The sequence below is a fragment of the Chinchilla lanigera genome, unplaced genomic scaffold (assembly GCF_000276665.1).
Source record: "Chinchilla lanigera isolate Chin_1 unplaced genomic scaffold, ChiLan1.0 scaffold00101, whole genome shotgun sequence".
Classification (NCBI taxonomy): Eukaryota; Metazoa; Chordata; class Mammalia; order Rodentia; family Chinchillidae; genus Chinchilla; species Chinchilla lanigera.
In genome coordinates, this window is record NW_004955502.1 from 3,596,549 (window position 1) to 3,612,362 (window position 15,814).

Sequence of the window (15,814 nt, forward strand, 5' to 3'; positions counted from 1 at the left end):
TTTATTCTTTCAAAGAACCAGCTCTTTGATTCATTTATTTTTTGGAGGGTTTTCTTTGTCTATAATTCACATTTTGATCTAACATTAAACCATTAGAACCCTATAGGGACTTTTAAGGTGTTTGTACCTTTTCATTTGATGGTTGGTTTGTTTGTGTGTATGTACCTAATTTCCCTAGCATATTTCACTAGAAGTAATTCTTAATGTAAATTTGACGTAAATTACTCATTAAGTAGAGTAGTTGAAGTGAATGAAATTGCAGACCAAAAAGGTCTCAACCTAAAAGAACAGCAGATCCCAGACTAACACAAATGGAATGTGAACATTCATGAGATTTTTGATATTATATGTACATATATATATATACACACATATATATATATATTTGTTTCATTTGTGATGCTATAAATCAGTTTTTAACACATTTGATCAGCTTGAGAATTTAACCAGCCAGGCTCAGATTAAAGAACTTGAAAATTTCTTAAGGTGGAATTAACAAGTTATGGTACAGTACTTACTGTATTTTTGCAAATTTTAGAATTCCCAACCAGTCGCCTGGAGATGAGTGCAGTTGCAGACATCTTTGACAGAGATGGTGATGGATACATTGACTACTATGAATTTGTAGCAGCTCTTCACCCAAATAAAGATGCCTATAAACCCATTACAGACGCCGACAAAATTGAAGATGAGGTACTCCTTATCTTTCCACTGTCTGCAGTAGTGTTAGTGTGTTCTGCCAGGATATCATGTGCAGTTCATGCAACCATTGTATTTATTTCTGCTTTACTTGTTGTGTAACAGTTCTTAAGGATTCTGCTATGTGATATTAACATTAAAGTGAATATTTCATCATTGTTTTTGGCAGGTCACAAGGCAGGTAGCTAAGTGTAAATGTGCAAAACGATTTCAAGTTGAACAGATTGGTGATAACAAATACAGGGTAAGTTTTCCAAATAACTTTGTAGTTCCTTTAAAGAATAGAAATTGAAATTGATGTACAGTTTGATCTGTGTTGTTTTCTAGGAATCGTAATTATTTTTACATATCAAAATTCAATGGCATATGGAATGCCAACATTTTCATTTTAAATTATATAAAGATAGCCTGCTTTTTTTTGCTATTAGGGCCTATCTTTGGCCTTTACAGCATATGCATGTTACTTTTAAGAACAAGAATTATTCACAGTGAAACATTCAAACCTCAAAAGTTCAGGTTGCTCCATATTACTTTGTATTTTATTATAATTTGAGGTTAGCCTCCAGATTTTGGATAACAGAGCTATTCTAAAACAGAGCCATAGTCAGAATGTTGACTCACTTTTATAAATATGAGAAGTATGCAGTAAGTTTTCTTCTACTGTATTTGGACTCTCGGTAGACTTAGTTCACCTTCAGAACAGGAGAACAGTGTGACTTTATCACTCTGTCTTTATTTTTTCTCTTTTGGAACATCTCTGATAGGTAGTAACTAGATAGGAAATGTGCTGATTTTCCCTAACAGTGTCTTAATGCACCATTATTTATTTTTATACTTTCATACTGAAAAAGAATCCTGTACATAGTCAAATTTTAATTTAAATTTGAAATCCTAAGATTTTCCAGTAAATCTATAGAGAAAATTTTGTGATTGGTTTGAAATTGGGACAAGTGAGTCCTGGCACATCTCTAAGCTACTTACTGTATCCAGAGCGTGAGAGTGTGTGGTATGTTCTCAAGTCATCTGCAAGTTTCCTGTTAAACTAATTGTGTCTTTCTCCCATTTTTCATTTTATCAGTTCTTCCTGGGAAATCAGGTATAAACCAGTGGAATGTACATTCTCAAGCTCCAAATGACTTTGTTAAACTTTAATTCATTGTCATTAAAGCTTGCCGTGGCCAATCTTCCCATGCTGTCTCCCGAGCTACTATGTTGTTAGTTGGCGTGGTGTTTCTATAAGCGCTAAAGGGTCCTTGATCCAGGATTCCTTTCTGCCTTGCATTTCAAATGAGGAGATTACTTTTAAGCAAACCAGATAATGAATTGTACCTTAGCTGACTATAGTGCTACAAATACAATTTTAAATTCCCATTTGCACTAATACTGTTAGCATATATTTTATGCAAGTACTTACTGAACACGAATTCAATTCTCCACACATCTGTGTGCCCTCATGAGTATTTAACTGTTTAAATGAGTATTTAACTCAGGACTCACGGTGTACAGGAGCGCAGGAGGACCAACAATGGCGGGGAAGACAGAGCGTGGAGGGGCCTGCATGGCACTTGGCCATAGTAACGTGTTCTCTCCAAGCGACTGTTTCCCATTTGTGCTAAGTCATAGATGGAAAGCTTGTCCTCCTCTGGTAGAAACATAAACTCTGCAGATTTTAAGTGATGTCATTCACTTTGGGGAAAGTTGTCACATATACACAATCTTCAAGTCCAGATATTATGGCTCCTTGGCTATATTGACACTGAAGTCATTGTAAACTGCCTACTGGCACTACAGCATGGTTAGAATTTTAAACTAGTGACAAAATAAATGTTGGATGTAAAATTCAAGGAGATTTTCTTTTCCTATGTTTTCTTATAAAGAACATTGCTATCTGTAGTACCTGACATATATTATTACTTTGCCACACCATTTTAAGCCATATTGCATCTTAAATTTCAAATTATCTTCTACCCCCATCTCTTGCAGGCAGGTAATTTCAAATAGAAATATTCAGGTACTTTAAATAGATTTTTTCCAAGAGGTATTCTAATTGACACATATATAATGTGCTACATGTAGATGATGATAATAATCAAGTCAAAGTAAAATTTCATTTATTGTAATATATTAAATGTTACCTTGCCATTTTTGTTATTTTCTGAGTCAGTAAGTGGGATAGTGTCTTTTATTTGTGGAGATAAGAGAAATACCTGAAATGATTTTATTCACTGAAGCAGAAAGAATATTGATCTGTTTTTTGTTTTTTATTTTTCCTTGTTTCACTATTTGGGTGTTGGGAAAATTAGAGAAATTCTGAAAACAATATTGGTTGTCTGGAGAATGCCTTCTTAAAATTGAAAATTACTCATATTTAATAGAATTGAAATTTCATCTCTAGAAAGTACTTTTAGTTATTTCCTTAAAACTTTTGTTTTGGACGTAATGTTAGACCAAAATTATCTGGTTCCTTAAGGGTAATTTTCTTTAAATCCCCTCCTTTCCTTTTGCTTAGTAGCAGCACCAAATTTTTTCTAACAAAATACATATTTTGATATTTACATTTCAGGAACAGGTTCACTTATAAAATGCTCAAGTCTCAATGTTTAAAACTCAGATTTAGAAAAGGAACCTCACAGCTCTGAGTGTACCCCGATGAGGTCCCGCTGTGCATCCCACATGCTTTCCAGCTCCTGCTGAGTTAGGGTCCTGTATAAGATTGGGTTGACTTTGCTTTAAGGTTCTCTTCCTGAAATCTAACGCTAAAGCTTGTTGAAAATAGCAGATCATTTCCACTTAAAGTTTTCTGTTTCTCATAGTGATTCCAGACAAATAAGCGTCACTGTTATCTTTTCCGTGCTTTAAAAAGAAGCTGCTTATGCTTAATTAACTGTTTGTTTTGCTTTGTTGTCTGCTAGGTTGGCAGCCATGAAATGCAGTATAGTATTTTCACACGTTGAATATAAGCCTATTAGAAATGATTTAAAAGTACAAAATCATTTCTCACAGGCTTTCAAAACAAATAAACCTATAACCAGACAAATATATACCATATCCAAGTGATTGGCAATTCGTTGAAAGGGCAGGAAAAAGATGATTGCTTGTTAGTGTCAGCAGTTAGGGTATAAACAGCTTTGGAGAAACCCTTTTAGATTTGAAAGCTGTATCATTAATAATTTGTCAGTAACTGTTGCAATATTACACTAATCTGAAGTGGCATATTAATCCAGCCTTCTATAAATTGGTTTCTCAGACCATTAAGGACGCAGGAATTTTAGTTGACTGTGAAATTTTTATTAGTCATACTTACTTATTACTCTACTCCCCATGAGACAAAACTTTTTTAAAGAAAACAAAGTACGTTTGTGAAGAGATTTCTACCATAGATTTCAGTGGAAAACAGTTTTAATATAAGAGGTAATCTTAAGCCGGGCATGGTGGCACATGCTTGTAATCCCAGTGCTCTGGGAGACAGAGGCAGGAGGATAACAAGTTTAAGCCCAGCCTGGGCAACTTAGCTGAGACCCTGTCTCATAGTAAAAATATAAAAACAGGATAGGGATTGGCTCAGTTCAGAGGCCCTGGGCTCAATCCCTAGTACCACACAAAAATAATTTTAATGGAGAGAACTAAGAATTTATTATATTTTTCCTTTGAATCTGCTTACTTTGTGTAAGCCCGTGGCAAGTGGGCCAGTGCAAATTTTCATGGCTGTGTTTAATTTCTAAAAAACATTTCTCAATTACTATCTTACTAATGTTGATTCTACTATAAGAAAGATAAAGCTTGTTTAAATGAAGCTTCATTGTTATACTTGATAACCTTTGAATCTTTTCCTCATCTTTTTCCTTTGGGCTAAATCAGCATGCTGCAGTCTAACGCACATCATGACAACTTCCTTGTTGAGATTTTACTAATCGCTATGAACTAAGCAAGAGAGTAAAGTTGGTTGCTTAAGCTCCTGCAGATCACACATCACACTTTAGCGTAGGATTATTACTGACAATTAGAGATTCTTTCTTTCTTTACTGTGCAGTTTGGAGACTCCCAGCAGCTGCGGCTGGTTCGGATCCTGCGAAGCACTGTGATGGTTCGCGTTGGAGGTGGATGGATGGCACTTGATGAGTTCTTAGTGAAAAATGATCCTTGCAGGGGTAAGGAGATGCTTATGTGAAGGTGACGGCACCCTGAAAATAGGCCAGCTTCGTGTTATTTTCTAGCATTGAAAACTTACTGGGCATAATTTGGACATTGACTCTGATAGTGTTTCACTTTGGTTCATAGCCTAAAGTTCCCAAAGAACTTGTGGCAGTCATACAAACCATATTTTTCTCTCTCTTTTTTTTTTTTTTTTTTTTTTTTTTACTATTTCCAGAATAAATATGAGACAGGTAGGCAGGAAATACTAGACTCAGTGTTCCTTATGAGAGCCTCCTGTCTATAATTTTCAAAATGAGCACTTGCACTTAACCAATGAAAAGGTTTGTCATTAAATAGCAAGGTAGGGGGAAAGAAAATTGAGACAATAATGGCTAGTCAAAGGGTGTTTTTGTGGTTTTTCTACTGTTGTTTTGTCTTTTTGAGGCAGAGTCTCATGATACAGTTCAGGCTGGCCTTGAGCTTGCTTTGTAGCCCAAGCTGGTCTCCAGTTTGCAGCGATCCTCTTGCCTCAGCCTTCCAAGTGCCAGGATTACAGGCATGTGCCACCACACCTGGCTTGGATAGTAAAAATTTAAAAGTCAAAGTTTTTATGAAATAAGGGAGACCTGAAGAAAGCAATACTTTAAAAAAATGTTAAAATAGCAGCAAACTGTTAACTTGACTCTTACTTCGAAGTCACAGGTTGGAATATTAAAAATATAAGCATATAGTACTGTAATTCTCACCATATCTACAGCCCAAAGAAACCTAGGTTAGCTTTTAATTTTTAATTTTCAGATCCTACAGTTTTTAAATTCTTAATTGATTTACAAATGAACAGTTGGTTGCAGTTTCTAATTAGCTACCATCTGCTCAGTAGGCACGTTTTTCTTCGTTTGAAAGAAGACACAGTAGAGCAGTTACACTTTGCTTTAGTCTTGAGCTTACGGTGATCCTTTTACAATACAATACCTGCGCCAGTGCTGGGGATTAGGCTACCAAGTAGGAGGTAAAGGCTGCCCCAGGGGATCCTCTTGAATGCCGTGCTGTCATCTGAGGATCCCGGATTTAGGAGTATGGGGGTCCTGTGTGCCAAGGCCACCACGGCTTATTATCGGCCACACTCAGTGGGTCTGCTCGCTGTTGGCTGAAGACATATCCAAAAGAGAGGTAAAATCGGAATAAAAGCACCTATTTTCTTTTATCGATCATGTATCACTTAATAGAGTTGTGCTCTGGGAAACGTGCTGTTAGGCAGTGCACTTATTGTGCGTATGTGGAGTGTATGTAAACAAACCTACATGTGCATAGCCTGCTGCACACCCAGGCTATATACTGTGGTGTGTATATGCTGTAACCTAGTGTCCCCAGGGCCATGATGAGCAAAGCAACATGAGATTAAAGCAAGCACAAGAGAAAATAATGTAATCGAGATGTAATTCACATGAGATATACAAGGCTACTGCTGGCATAACACAGCTTAACTGTTTCACAGTGAACTTTTATAAGTAGGAGTGAAGTTTAAGATAACAGTAAAATATAATGTGGTAAATACATAAACAAGTACCGGTCATTACCATCATCAGGGGTTCTGTCCTGTGCATAGCTCTGTGCTGTGCTTTGTTTACACCGGCATCATCGCAGGCTTGGGAGTCACTCTGTAACCACAGTGCTGACTGGCGATGCAATGCTTCAGCTCTGGTGTGCGCTCACAGGGTGCCATGGTGCACCTGCGGTCCCTCCTTAGGGAACTGTCCTTACAGGACACGTGGCTGTATTTTGAAAGCAACGGCCTAGTGCAGCTCCGTTTAGGAAAGAAAGAAATTAGAAGGCGTACTGTTCTGTTAGTCAGCTTAGGAGTCTAGTGTGACTGTGGCAAAGTCTTTCAAACGCATTTCTCTTTTGAGCCAAAACTTTGAGGGCTTCTTTTCTTGATGCCACTTTTCTTCTAAAATGTGTGCTACAGGCTGAGCACTCTTTGCATATTCAACTACTGTACTTTGTTTCTTCTTCTGCTAACAGTATTCTTAAATGTGATTGGTATCCTGTGTCATTTTTTCTAGTTCATCATCATGGGAGTAAAATGTTACGTTCGGAATCAAACTCTTCAATTACTACTACTCAGCCTACTATAGGTTGGCAACCCCTCTTTGCCTCTCCCTCTTTCCTTTTTTCTTTTTCTACTTTTACATTCTTGCTTTAATCATTTGTTTTAATATAACACGCTTCATCGCTTATGGCTTAACGCGTATCCAACTGTGAGCTGGTGCTTCCAAATTTAAACTTTGGAAACTGGACACACTTCCAGTGTGTTGCACACGCAGGCGTTATGTAAGTGATCGGACACATGCGAACACGCTGCTCATCGGGTTCTCGAGCGTGTGCTCCGTGTGCACATGTGTTTGTATGAGTGCTGCACCACTGACTACCTCACGGATCCTTGGGTCTGGTGTTTGTTACTGCATGTTGGTAATGTTTCTCAAGGCAGAAAGTAAAAATACTAGCTGCCTCATGTCAGTGAAAAACCTGGAAGTTTCTATGTTGTCATCATGCCTAATGAGCCATCTCTCGTTCTGTGTGATCTATTGTTAATTAATCCTCATGTTAAATAAACACTAGCATTCTCCTGACCTCAATAGCACATGCAAGAGACCTAGTCTCTGCCCGCCTTGTTTGTCTTCTCAGTGTGACGAAAGGGCAGTGAGACCCTGAGGCATCAGTAGCTGGTGGATTAACAGTATTTTAGCATGAGCTTTCCATTTTCATGCTGAGTCTTTCTTTTATAGTGGTTATTCTTGCTGGTGTCTAGTGTTAGAATAAGCACACTTCCTCCCCTTCCCAAACTCACTTATATCCAAAAGGAATGCATTGTTAAGGAATGCATTTAACTTTTTGTTATGCTGCATTGGAGTTGGCATGGCAAAAAGATGTTTTTGAAATTCTCAGCATAATCTCTGGTACTAGATGGTCGTTCTTTCCATTAATGACTTGAGTACCTGTTTTCCTTCTCTTATATGTGTTGTTGCTGTGTGTCGGTGTGTGATCCAGCTAAAGGAAGGACCAACATGGAACTGCGTGAGAAGTTCATCTTGGCAGATGGTGCCAGTCAGGGTATGGCTCCCTTCCGACCCCGGGGCCGCAGATCCCGGCCTTCCTCTCGGGGAGCTTCACCTAACAGATCAACTTCTGTGTCCAGCCAGGCTGGTCAGGGGGCCTCCCCGCAGGTCCCTGCCACCACCACGCCCAAGGTAGGACCCTGGGATGAAAACTTCTTCTCCGTACAGTGTCCTGAGTATACTTTTGAATGTTTTACATCCTTAGAATTTGTAGAACTGTTTGTCTCCGTTTGTGTCCCTTCTCACAGTATGGGGAACTCAGGATTTTCTGGTTTTAAAAATATGCTTTTCTTAGTATCCACGTAGAGATTATTTATGTAGAGGCTTTGTTATGTTTCAAATTGAGTTTTCCTTTAAAGCTTCATCCTCTCTCTCCCTCTGTTTTTTTGTTTTTTTTGTTTTTTGGTGTGTATGATTTTGCCATCAGATCTTCCCACTTATTTTTAATTATTATTCGACTGTGAAATGTGACTCCCAGCTATGAATATCTCTTTCTGTGGCTTTGGTTTTTATCTGCTATCCTTTACATTTGATTTGCCATTGTTCCATACAGATTCTCCATCCTTTAACACGCAATTATGGTAAACCATGGTTGACAAACAGCAAAATGTCAACTCCTTGTAAGCCAGCAGAGTGCCCAGACTTTGCCGTGTCATCTGCAGAGGTATTGTAAGGCCCCAGATCCCAGCCTTAACAGTCTTCTTTAATTGGAACTATCACCCACTAACACTGCCTCACCACTCCCTTATGTAATTTTGATAATACTGCGTCTTTTTATAGACTTCTATACAACAAATATCAACCTAGCAGTTCTTCAAAGACATACGAGCAAGGGATGAGCAGAAAAGATGGTGTCAGCCTGACGTTGTCACACCTGCAGTTCTCCCTCACACTTAATTCTGCTGTATCTCTCCCAGAAGTAAAAGACAGGAGATTATATTCAGACCTAAGTAAAATTTCTTTTAAAACTGATAGAGTGTTTTTGGATATAGACATCATTTGGGCGAGAAATGTGACATGTGCCCTTTAGATAGGAGTGAGAGACAGTACCAGTTTGCAAGAGAACCACTTCAGTGGAAAGAATGTAGTAAATGTTCGCAGTGATCCTGTACCTTCTGATTGTCCACTGAGGTTATTTCTGCCCAGCAAGGTGGGGTGCAGGTGACACAATGATCAGTGATCAGTGCAGGTAGAGGGTAGGGTTAGATTTGCAGAAATTTCTCTCTCACTTCCCAAAGGCATCTTCGTTGGATTTGAGTAACTAATATAAGAATGCTGGGAGCTGGGGATTTAGCTCAGCAGCACAGCGCCTGCCTGGCAAGTGCGACATCATGAGTTTGATTCCCGGTACCCAGAAAAAACCAAAAACCAAAAAAAAAAAAAAAAAAAGAATGCTATAACTTCTCCATATGGCATGATATTTGGGCATAAGATATTAAGGGGCTATAAAATTTACCAGGAATAACTCATATATCATATTCATGCTCAATTACATGTTAACCATGTATCTTTTTAACAAGCTTCTCCGTGAAATGACAGACATAGGTCCCAAATAATCACATATTTTATTAGTCACAATAATTAGGGGGGGAAACTTACTAAATATTCTTTCTTGAAATGAAAGAGGTTATTTCCTCTTAATTAAACACAGCTCAAAGGCCAAGTCTCTTGTATAAAAGAAATACAGTACCTTTAGGAAGTCCTTTCTGCTTATAAAACACTATCTAACACTTAGTCCTCATGTCAGTAATGAGAGGTAGCCGAAGAGTGCCTCACCTTGATAACCTCATGGCAGTCCCATTGCTGCTGTAAGTGGTAGAGCTGGGCCAGAGATGCCCCATTCTTCAGCTTTTCCTGTTCCTTTTGCTTTATTTTCTGTGCTCCTCACACCCATCTCCACCCTCCGTAGGGGAATGTTAGGACCGTAGCTTACATCAAGAGGCGCCTGTCGGTTGTTGTGGATAGATTGTGGCAACAACTGAGAAGACTTAAGAGTTCAAGTTCTAACATGCAGTTAGATGGAAGTGCAAGGTGAATGATTCAATTTTAATGTGGTACCATAAAAGACGTCACTGTTAATCCCCTTCAAGCCCCGCTTCCCCAACTTCAAACACACTGACTCCGCTGTTCTTGCCGCTCCTTTAAGCGGTTCTGGAAGGCTTTCTCGCGAGTGTTTTTGTGCAGTGTGCCTAACACACAGTGAGTGCCACTGCTGAGCGCCGTGGACGGGAAGACAGGCTTGCTCCTCCGCCTTCTTCCCCAGGTCACCCCCGGCAATGTCTCACTCTTCCCCAGCCCGATGACCAGGAAAAGGCAGTGTTTTGAACCATTTCAGGACCTCATGGCAGCCACGGCAGCACCACTAACAATGCTCACGAAGGAGGACCTGTAGACCTGTTTGAGCAAGTGGCCAGAACCATGGCATGTGTGTTTGAACGAAAGGGGAGTACTTGGGGGGGGTTAATGGCGGTGTGTTTTTTACTGTAATGATTTTTTTAAAAAAAATTTAAATCTTCACCATATTTTTTGATCACACCACATATTAATTTTTTAAAAAATATTTAGAATTAAGATGCTCCATTCAAATTTTTTAAAAGTAGAAACTCCCCCAAATTAAAATATATTATTTGGACTAATTCAAAATTATATATTTTACTTCAAATAACCTCATTAAATAAAAACCAACCAAAACAACCCACAACATATGCTTCTGTGGAAGGATCTGTGACAATAAGATCAAAACAGGGCTCTCTACAGAGAAAGATTGTGGTCTTTCATGGTAATGAAGAAAGACCTCTGAACCGTGAGTTCACTTGTGGGTTGTTCAGATTCTTCTACATTAGAAATTCAGGGCCTGGGGATTTAGCTGGGGCTGGGGATTTAGCTCAGCGGCAAAGCGCCTGCCTGGCAAGTGCAAGGTCGTGAGTTCGGTTCCCGGTACCGGAGAAAAACCAAAAAAAAAAAAAAAAAAAAAAGAAATTCAGCTAGTTAGCGTTGTTAGATTACGTCTTCCCTTGAGCCTTAGTTTCTCAAATTTATAAAAGAAGTGATGATTAGGTAAGTGTGAGAGTTAATTGTGGGTCTGTGTGTGAAAGTATTTTGGACATGTGAACTTTCCGCGTATAGAAATCATATATAAATACTTCACTCCAGTGTATGTAGTATACATTAATGAATGGTCAAAATATATTAATATTAGTAAATATAGTTCTGTTGTTTCAGAAGGGCCTCTGTATTAAACATTTAAAACTATCTTTACAAAGGAAATTATTTTTCAAATGTATTTATAATCTGTACAGATTCTTTAGCTTCTTGGCCATATATTAATTGAGGAATACAGCGTCGTCTCTCATACTTTGTCAGAATATTCAAAATGTTGTAATCTGGAAAAATGCAGTGATTTCAGACCTAGTGTAAAATTTTACAGTTGCTTAGCCATTCTCTGCAGTCTCCTTTATGAATTTTAAAGGAATTATCCCGAAAGTATCCTGCAAATCTTGTATGCGGGACTATGAAAATGACAGCACCGAGAGGCGAAGTAATACAGCTCCAGTAAAAGCATCACTTCTTTTTCCTTTTTGCAGTTTCATTTGTTTAAATGATGGCTCTCTAGGCATCATTTATTTACTTTTCATTCTGTTCCTATTTGTTTAATTCTGCCTCGTTCCCTAAAAGCCTTGTTGTCGGAGTCCCGGTCCCTTCCTGACCCCGGCCTTCACGCAGCAGCTCTCGTGACTGGGGTGCGCACTCACAGTCTGGAAGATCCTTGTGTCCCCCAGCTTGATTTGTCTTTTCTTTGCCATCACTTCTGTGTTATACTGGGGACTTTCTTTTTTATGTTTTCTCTTTGACCACAAATCCATTGCCTTTAATAGGTTTCTTTTAAACCTAGAGTAAAAAATAGGGGGAGGAAGCAAGCATGCCCACCATCTGTAGGGAAGCGGTGTCAGTGGAAGGCTGCGGCACATGAGCATGCTCTTGACATGTCTTCTCTCGGTTCAATGCAGGGAACACCAATACAAGGCAGCAAGCTGCGACTTCCAGGGTACTTGTCAGGGAAAGGCTTCCACTCTGGGGAGGACAGTGGCTTGATCACAACGGCAGCTGCCAGAGTGCGAACACAGTTTGCTGGTGAGTAGGATGTCCTTCTTTCTTAATGGCTTTACACTATACTAATAGGAAGATGAAAGTCCCCTTTCTTCCCAAATGGGAAAGAGTTATTTTTTTCTTTATACCACTTACAATAGGGCCTTGTAGGTGCTAGACAAGTGCTCTACCCCTGAGCCACAGCCTCAGCCCAGGAAGGAAATTCTAAATTGCTGCATTCTTAAAATGACATGCAGACCTAGTCATCCAGCAAAGGCAGGGGATAAATGAGCTTTGGGAGCAAGCAAATGAGAAATGCCTTTTAGGAAGTACTAAAGAAAAGTAAGAGGATGACTGCAGACCAGAAGCAAAGAAGACAGTACGTGACTCTTCAAGCTGCACAGCCTGGGCTCCTGCCTGGAGACTGCAGGGGGCCCTGTGTCAGCTGCTAGGAAACCCGGTATCCTGGGCCCCACACCAGCCCTTCTCACATATCTTCACAGAACAGTGAGCTTTTGAAGGTCTGAGTCCTGATCTCAGCCAGACTAAAGCTTCTGTAAAGTTTCAACTCTTTGCTTTTAAATTCCTGCTTTCTTGGAGTTCCCTGTTCTCAGGTAGAACTTAAACCTAGAGTCTGCCCCCTGTGCAGTGGAGTAGGTACACTCGCTAAACCTTAGAAGGCATAGCTCACATGACAGGTGCATTCCTCCTGTTCGTCATAAATGGAATCCTGTTTTAAGTAGGGTAAGTCCATACTTACCTTTTGTATCTAAATCTGGCTTTTGCCATATTATGTGTCGTTAGAGTAAAGCTCCCTGCCCTTGTGTAACAGGGAAAGTATATTTTCTGAGCATCTACAGTGTCAGAAAGAAAGACTGAGGTTCAAGGTTTGTCAGCTTTGAAGCCTGAGTTGTGGAAGGATCAGGACTAGGGGTGACCCATCTCTACCTTCTCTCAGATCCCAAGAGGACTCCCAGCCGACCCGGAAGCCGTGCAGGAAGCAAAGCTGGCAGCAGGGCCAGCAGCCGCAGAGGCAGTGATGCGTCGGACTTTGACATCTCGGAAATCCAGTCTGTGTGTTCAGATGTGGAGCCGGCCCCCCAGACACACAGACCTGCACCCCGAGCAGGTTCTCGGCCGTCCACAGGCAAGCCTTCCAAAATCCCCACGCCTCAGAGGAGATCACCTGCCAGCAGACTGGACAAGTCCTCCAAGAGATAGTGCAGTCCTCTCCTCCGGGCCTTCCTTGAACATTTATTATTTAAGTTTGAACAGTGTAAAGTATGATGTAGAAATTATTGTGAAATATCCCAAGAGATGAGTTTAAAATTCTGCAGATGGCCTTATCTGTGTATATGCCTTTTTATTTGATCTGTATCATTTTTGGTCAGATATTCTGGGGCTAAAGTCACATCATATGTGACGGGGAAAAAAGAGTCTGATGTGAGCTAACATTTCTGCACCTAATGTGTACACTAAACGTACACTCAAATCAGTTACCATACTACAGGTAAGTCTCTGTTCTCTCTGACAACCGCAGCACTACACTGATAGCTGACACTAAAGACACCTCATGATGTATTTGCTTGTTTTCTGTGGCAATTCCAAACAACCAGAAGACACAGACCAAGGATATATTTTAAGATGATTTAAATGTAAAGTAAACTTGGATGGCAGCAAGACAAACACATCCACACGCAGTTCTTCAAGCAGTATCTCACAGAGAACTCACAGGCGTCTACTTCAAGCACTTGCCGGTATCATGATACTCTAGTATGGGGCAGCGTTTCTGTGCCATGGCTTTAAAGGAAGCCAACCGGAAGCATCCTGGACACTAGGCCTATTATACTGTAAGAATATAATCATACAGTGCAGTCGTATAAATGTGAGGTTTTCTTTTGCTTGAGTGGACAGTAGCACCTGTATCATTGAACTCATTTTGTAACAAAGCAATTTTTGCTTGCAAAAAGCTATAAAATAAAAACATGTCCCTTAACTACATTGCTATGGAATTAATTTTTTCCCCAGGGAAAATTGGTATTTTTTTTATGAGCAGTATCAATTTGGAGTGACCAATAGATACTTTAGAATGGGTTTATTTTGATTTCTCATCTGAAATAACCATGTTCTGGTACTATATCTACCTATATTTAATAAATATATACATTTTAATTTATTATGTATACTCACATACTATAGAAGAATATTAGTATGCATTTAATAAAACATATTCACTTGAATATATGGAATACCTGGTTATTTAAAGTGAACTTTTTCTATTGTTTTAAATAAAGCGTATATAATAGGATGACAGGCTAAATTTTGGGGACATCAGATAAAGGACGTATAATAAATTAGTGTTAATCACTCATTCTGCAAATGTTTTTAATAAGTACGAGCCATTTGCTAGCCACTGTTGATGACTCTGTAGTTACAGGTTCCTGCCCACTTACAGTCAAGAAAGAATTAGTTTATAAATCACAAAGCATAAACTGAAACCAGGGGGTGTGTGACAGGATGACTGAATTTGTTAGACCTGTGTCCAGCCCTGCACCTGGAACCAGTCGGAGAGTGCTGTCTTCAGTTCTCCTGGTGAGAACTCAAGCAGGGTTTTATAAGACAGCCCAGACCTGGTATCAGCCTGAGGGGTGGGAAATAGAAAGACAAACTCCATTAAGCTGGTAGGCACTGTTACTCTTTCAGTGGCCCACTCTGCACTCCCCAGGGAGTAATTCTTTTCCTGTTTTTAATAGGCCCACACTCACATATATTCACTTCCTACTTTTAATAAATGGAAAGCATGGCCACCTTTTTTTTTTTTTTTTTTTTTTTTTTTTTTGCTTGTCTTGAGCAATTCTTTGCTCAGGATAGAAAGAACGTAGAAAACACCCCTAGAAGGAGACCCCAGAACCCCCAGAATCTGGTAGGAGCCTTGCTTCATACACACTTATCCCATCATTCTTGCGACTTTCTGAAACAGTTCTCAGAATTCTCTTTTCTGTGTCTAATTGTGCTCTTGTAGCTGCCTGCATGTCTTGAATCAGTTGAAAATGTTTATCTTTCATGGTTGACTTTTGGAAAGACCCACATGTTACATGGTACCGGACCAGTGAATGGGGTGGATTGAGGACACAGCACATTGTTTTTAACAGAAATTGCCATACAAGACTGATCTATAGGGTGATCAAAGATATGATGGATATTTAAAGAAATTTATTACAGTAAAGGACACTATGTCCCCCAAAGCCTCATGCAGTTATGGTGCATAGGCTTTTTACCGGTGGCTGAATCTAGAGTGTGTCATTGATTCATAGTGCAATGCCAGGATTAAGGGTGGGTGATTACTGGGTCAGTCCACTGATGAACTGGCACCGCCCTAATCCCAGTAGACTGGATACTATGAAGGGGGCAGAAAGAGGCTTGTCTCGCTCTTGTTGTTTTTGCCATCTTCTGCCACAGTAAACTGTTGCCCTCTGCCGTATGCCACCCTGCCTTGGAGCCAGCTGAGTGTGGACTGAAACTTCTACAAACCGAGGTAAATGAACCTTTCCTCCTTTAACTTTGGGTGTTAGGCATTTTGTCTCAGCAATGAGAAAAGTAACTAAGACATATTGCCCATGAATCCTCTTCAAAATACTCCCCCTTGCTGCGTACACCCTTATCCTATCATTCTCACAAGTGTGTCTTCTACTGTAATAAGATTTTTAATTTTCTGGCAGTTTCTCATATAGTGATACTCTTTTGGCCTGTGTGTTCATTTAAAAATCAAATTGTAGAAT

General features: G+C 39.6%; 1 protein-coding gene across 7 annotated transcripts in view; it reads left to right on the forward strand.

Moving 5' to 3' along the window:
* Nucleotides 1-14,275, forward strand: part of Dst (dystonin) — a 434,906-nt gene extending 420,631 nt beyond the window's left edge. For 5 of the 7 annotated variants that reach the window (XM_013505819.1, XM_013505822.1, XM_013505821.1 and 2 more), the window contains 9 exons: nucleotides 539-693; nucleotides 869-943; nucleotides 1,778-1,795; nucleotides 4,730-4,847; nucleotides 6,897-6,968; nucleotides 7,882-8,081; nucleotides 8,503-8,613; nucleotides 11,957-12,080; nucleotides 12,994-14,275. In XM_013505819.1, the coding sequence (XP_013361273.1) occupies nucleotides 539-693; nucleotides 869-943; nucleotides 1,778-1,795; nucleotides 4,730-4,847; nucleotides 6,897-6,968; nucleotides 7,882-8,081; nucleotides 8,503-8,613; nucleotides 11,957-12,080; nucleotides 12,994-13,256 (1,136 nt within the window). In that variant the 3' untranslated portion in view covers nucleotides 13,257-14,275. The remainder of the gene's footprint in view (nucleotides 1-538; nucleotides 694-868; nucleotides 944-1,777; nucleotides 1,796-4,729; nucleotides 4,848-6,896; nucleotides 6,969-7,881; nucleotides 8,082-8,502; nucleotides 8,614-11,956; nucleotides 12,081-12,993) is intronic. The other 2 variants (XM_005406890.2, XM_005406892.2) reach the window with 1 other exon arrangement.
* Nucleotides 14,276-15,814: the final 1,539 nt, after the last annotated feature.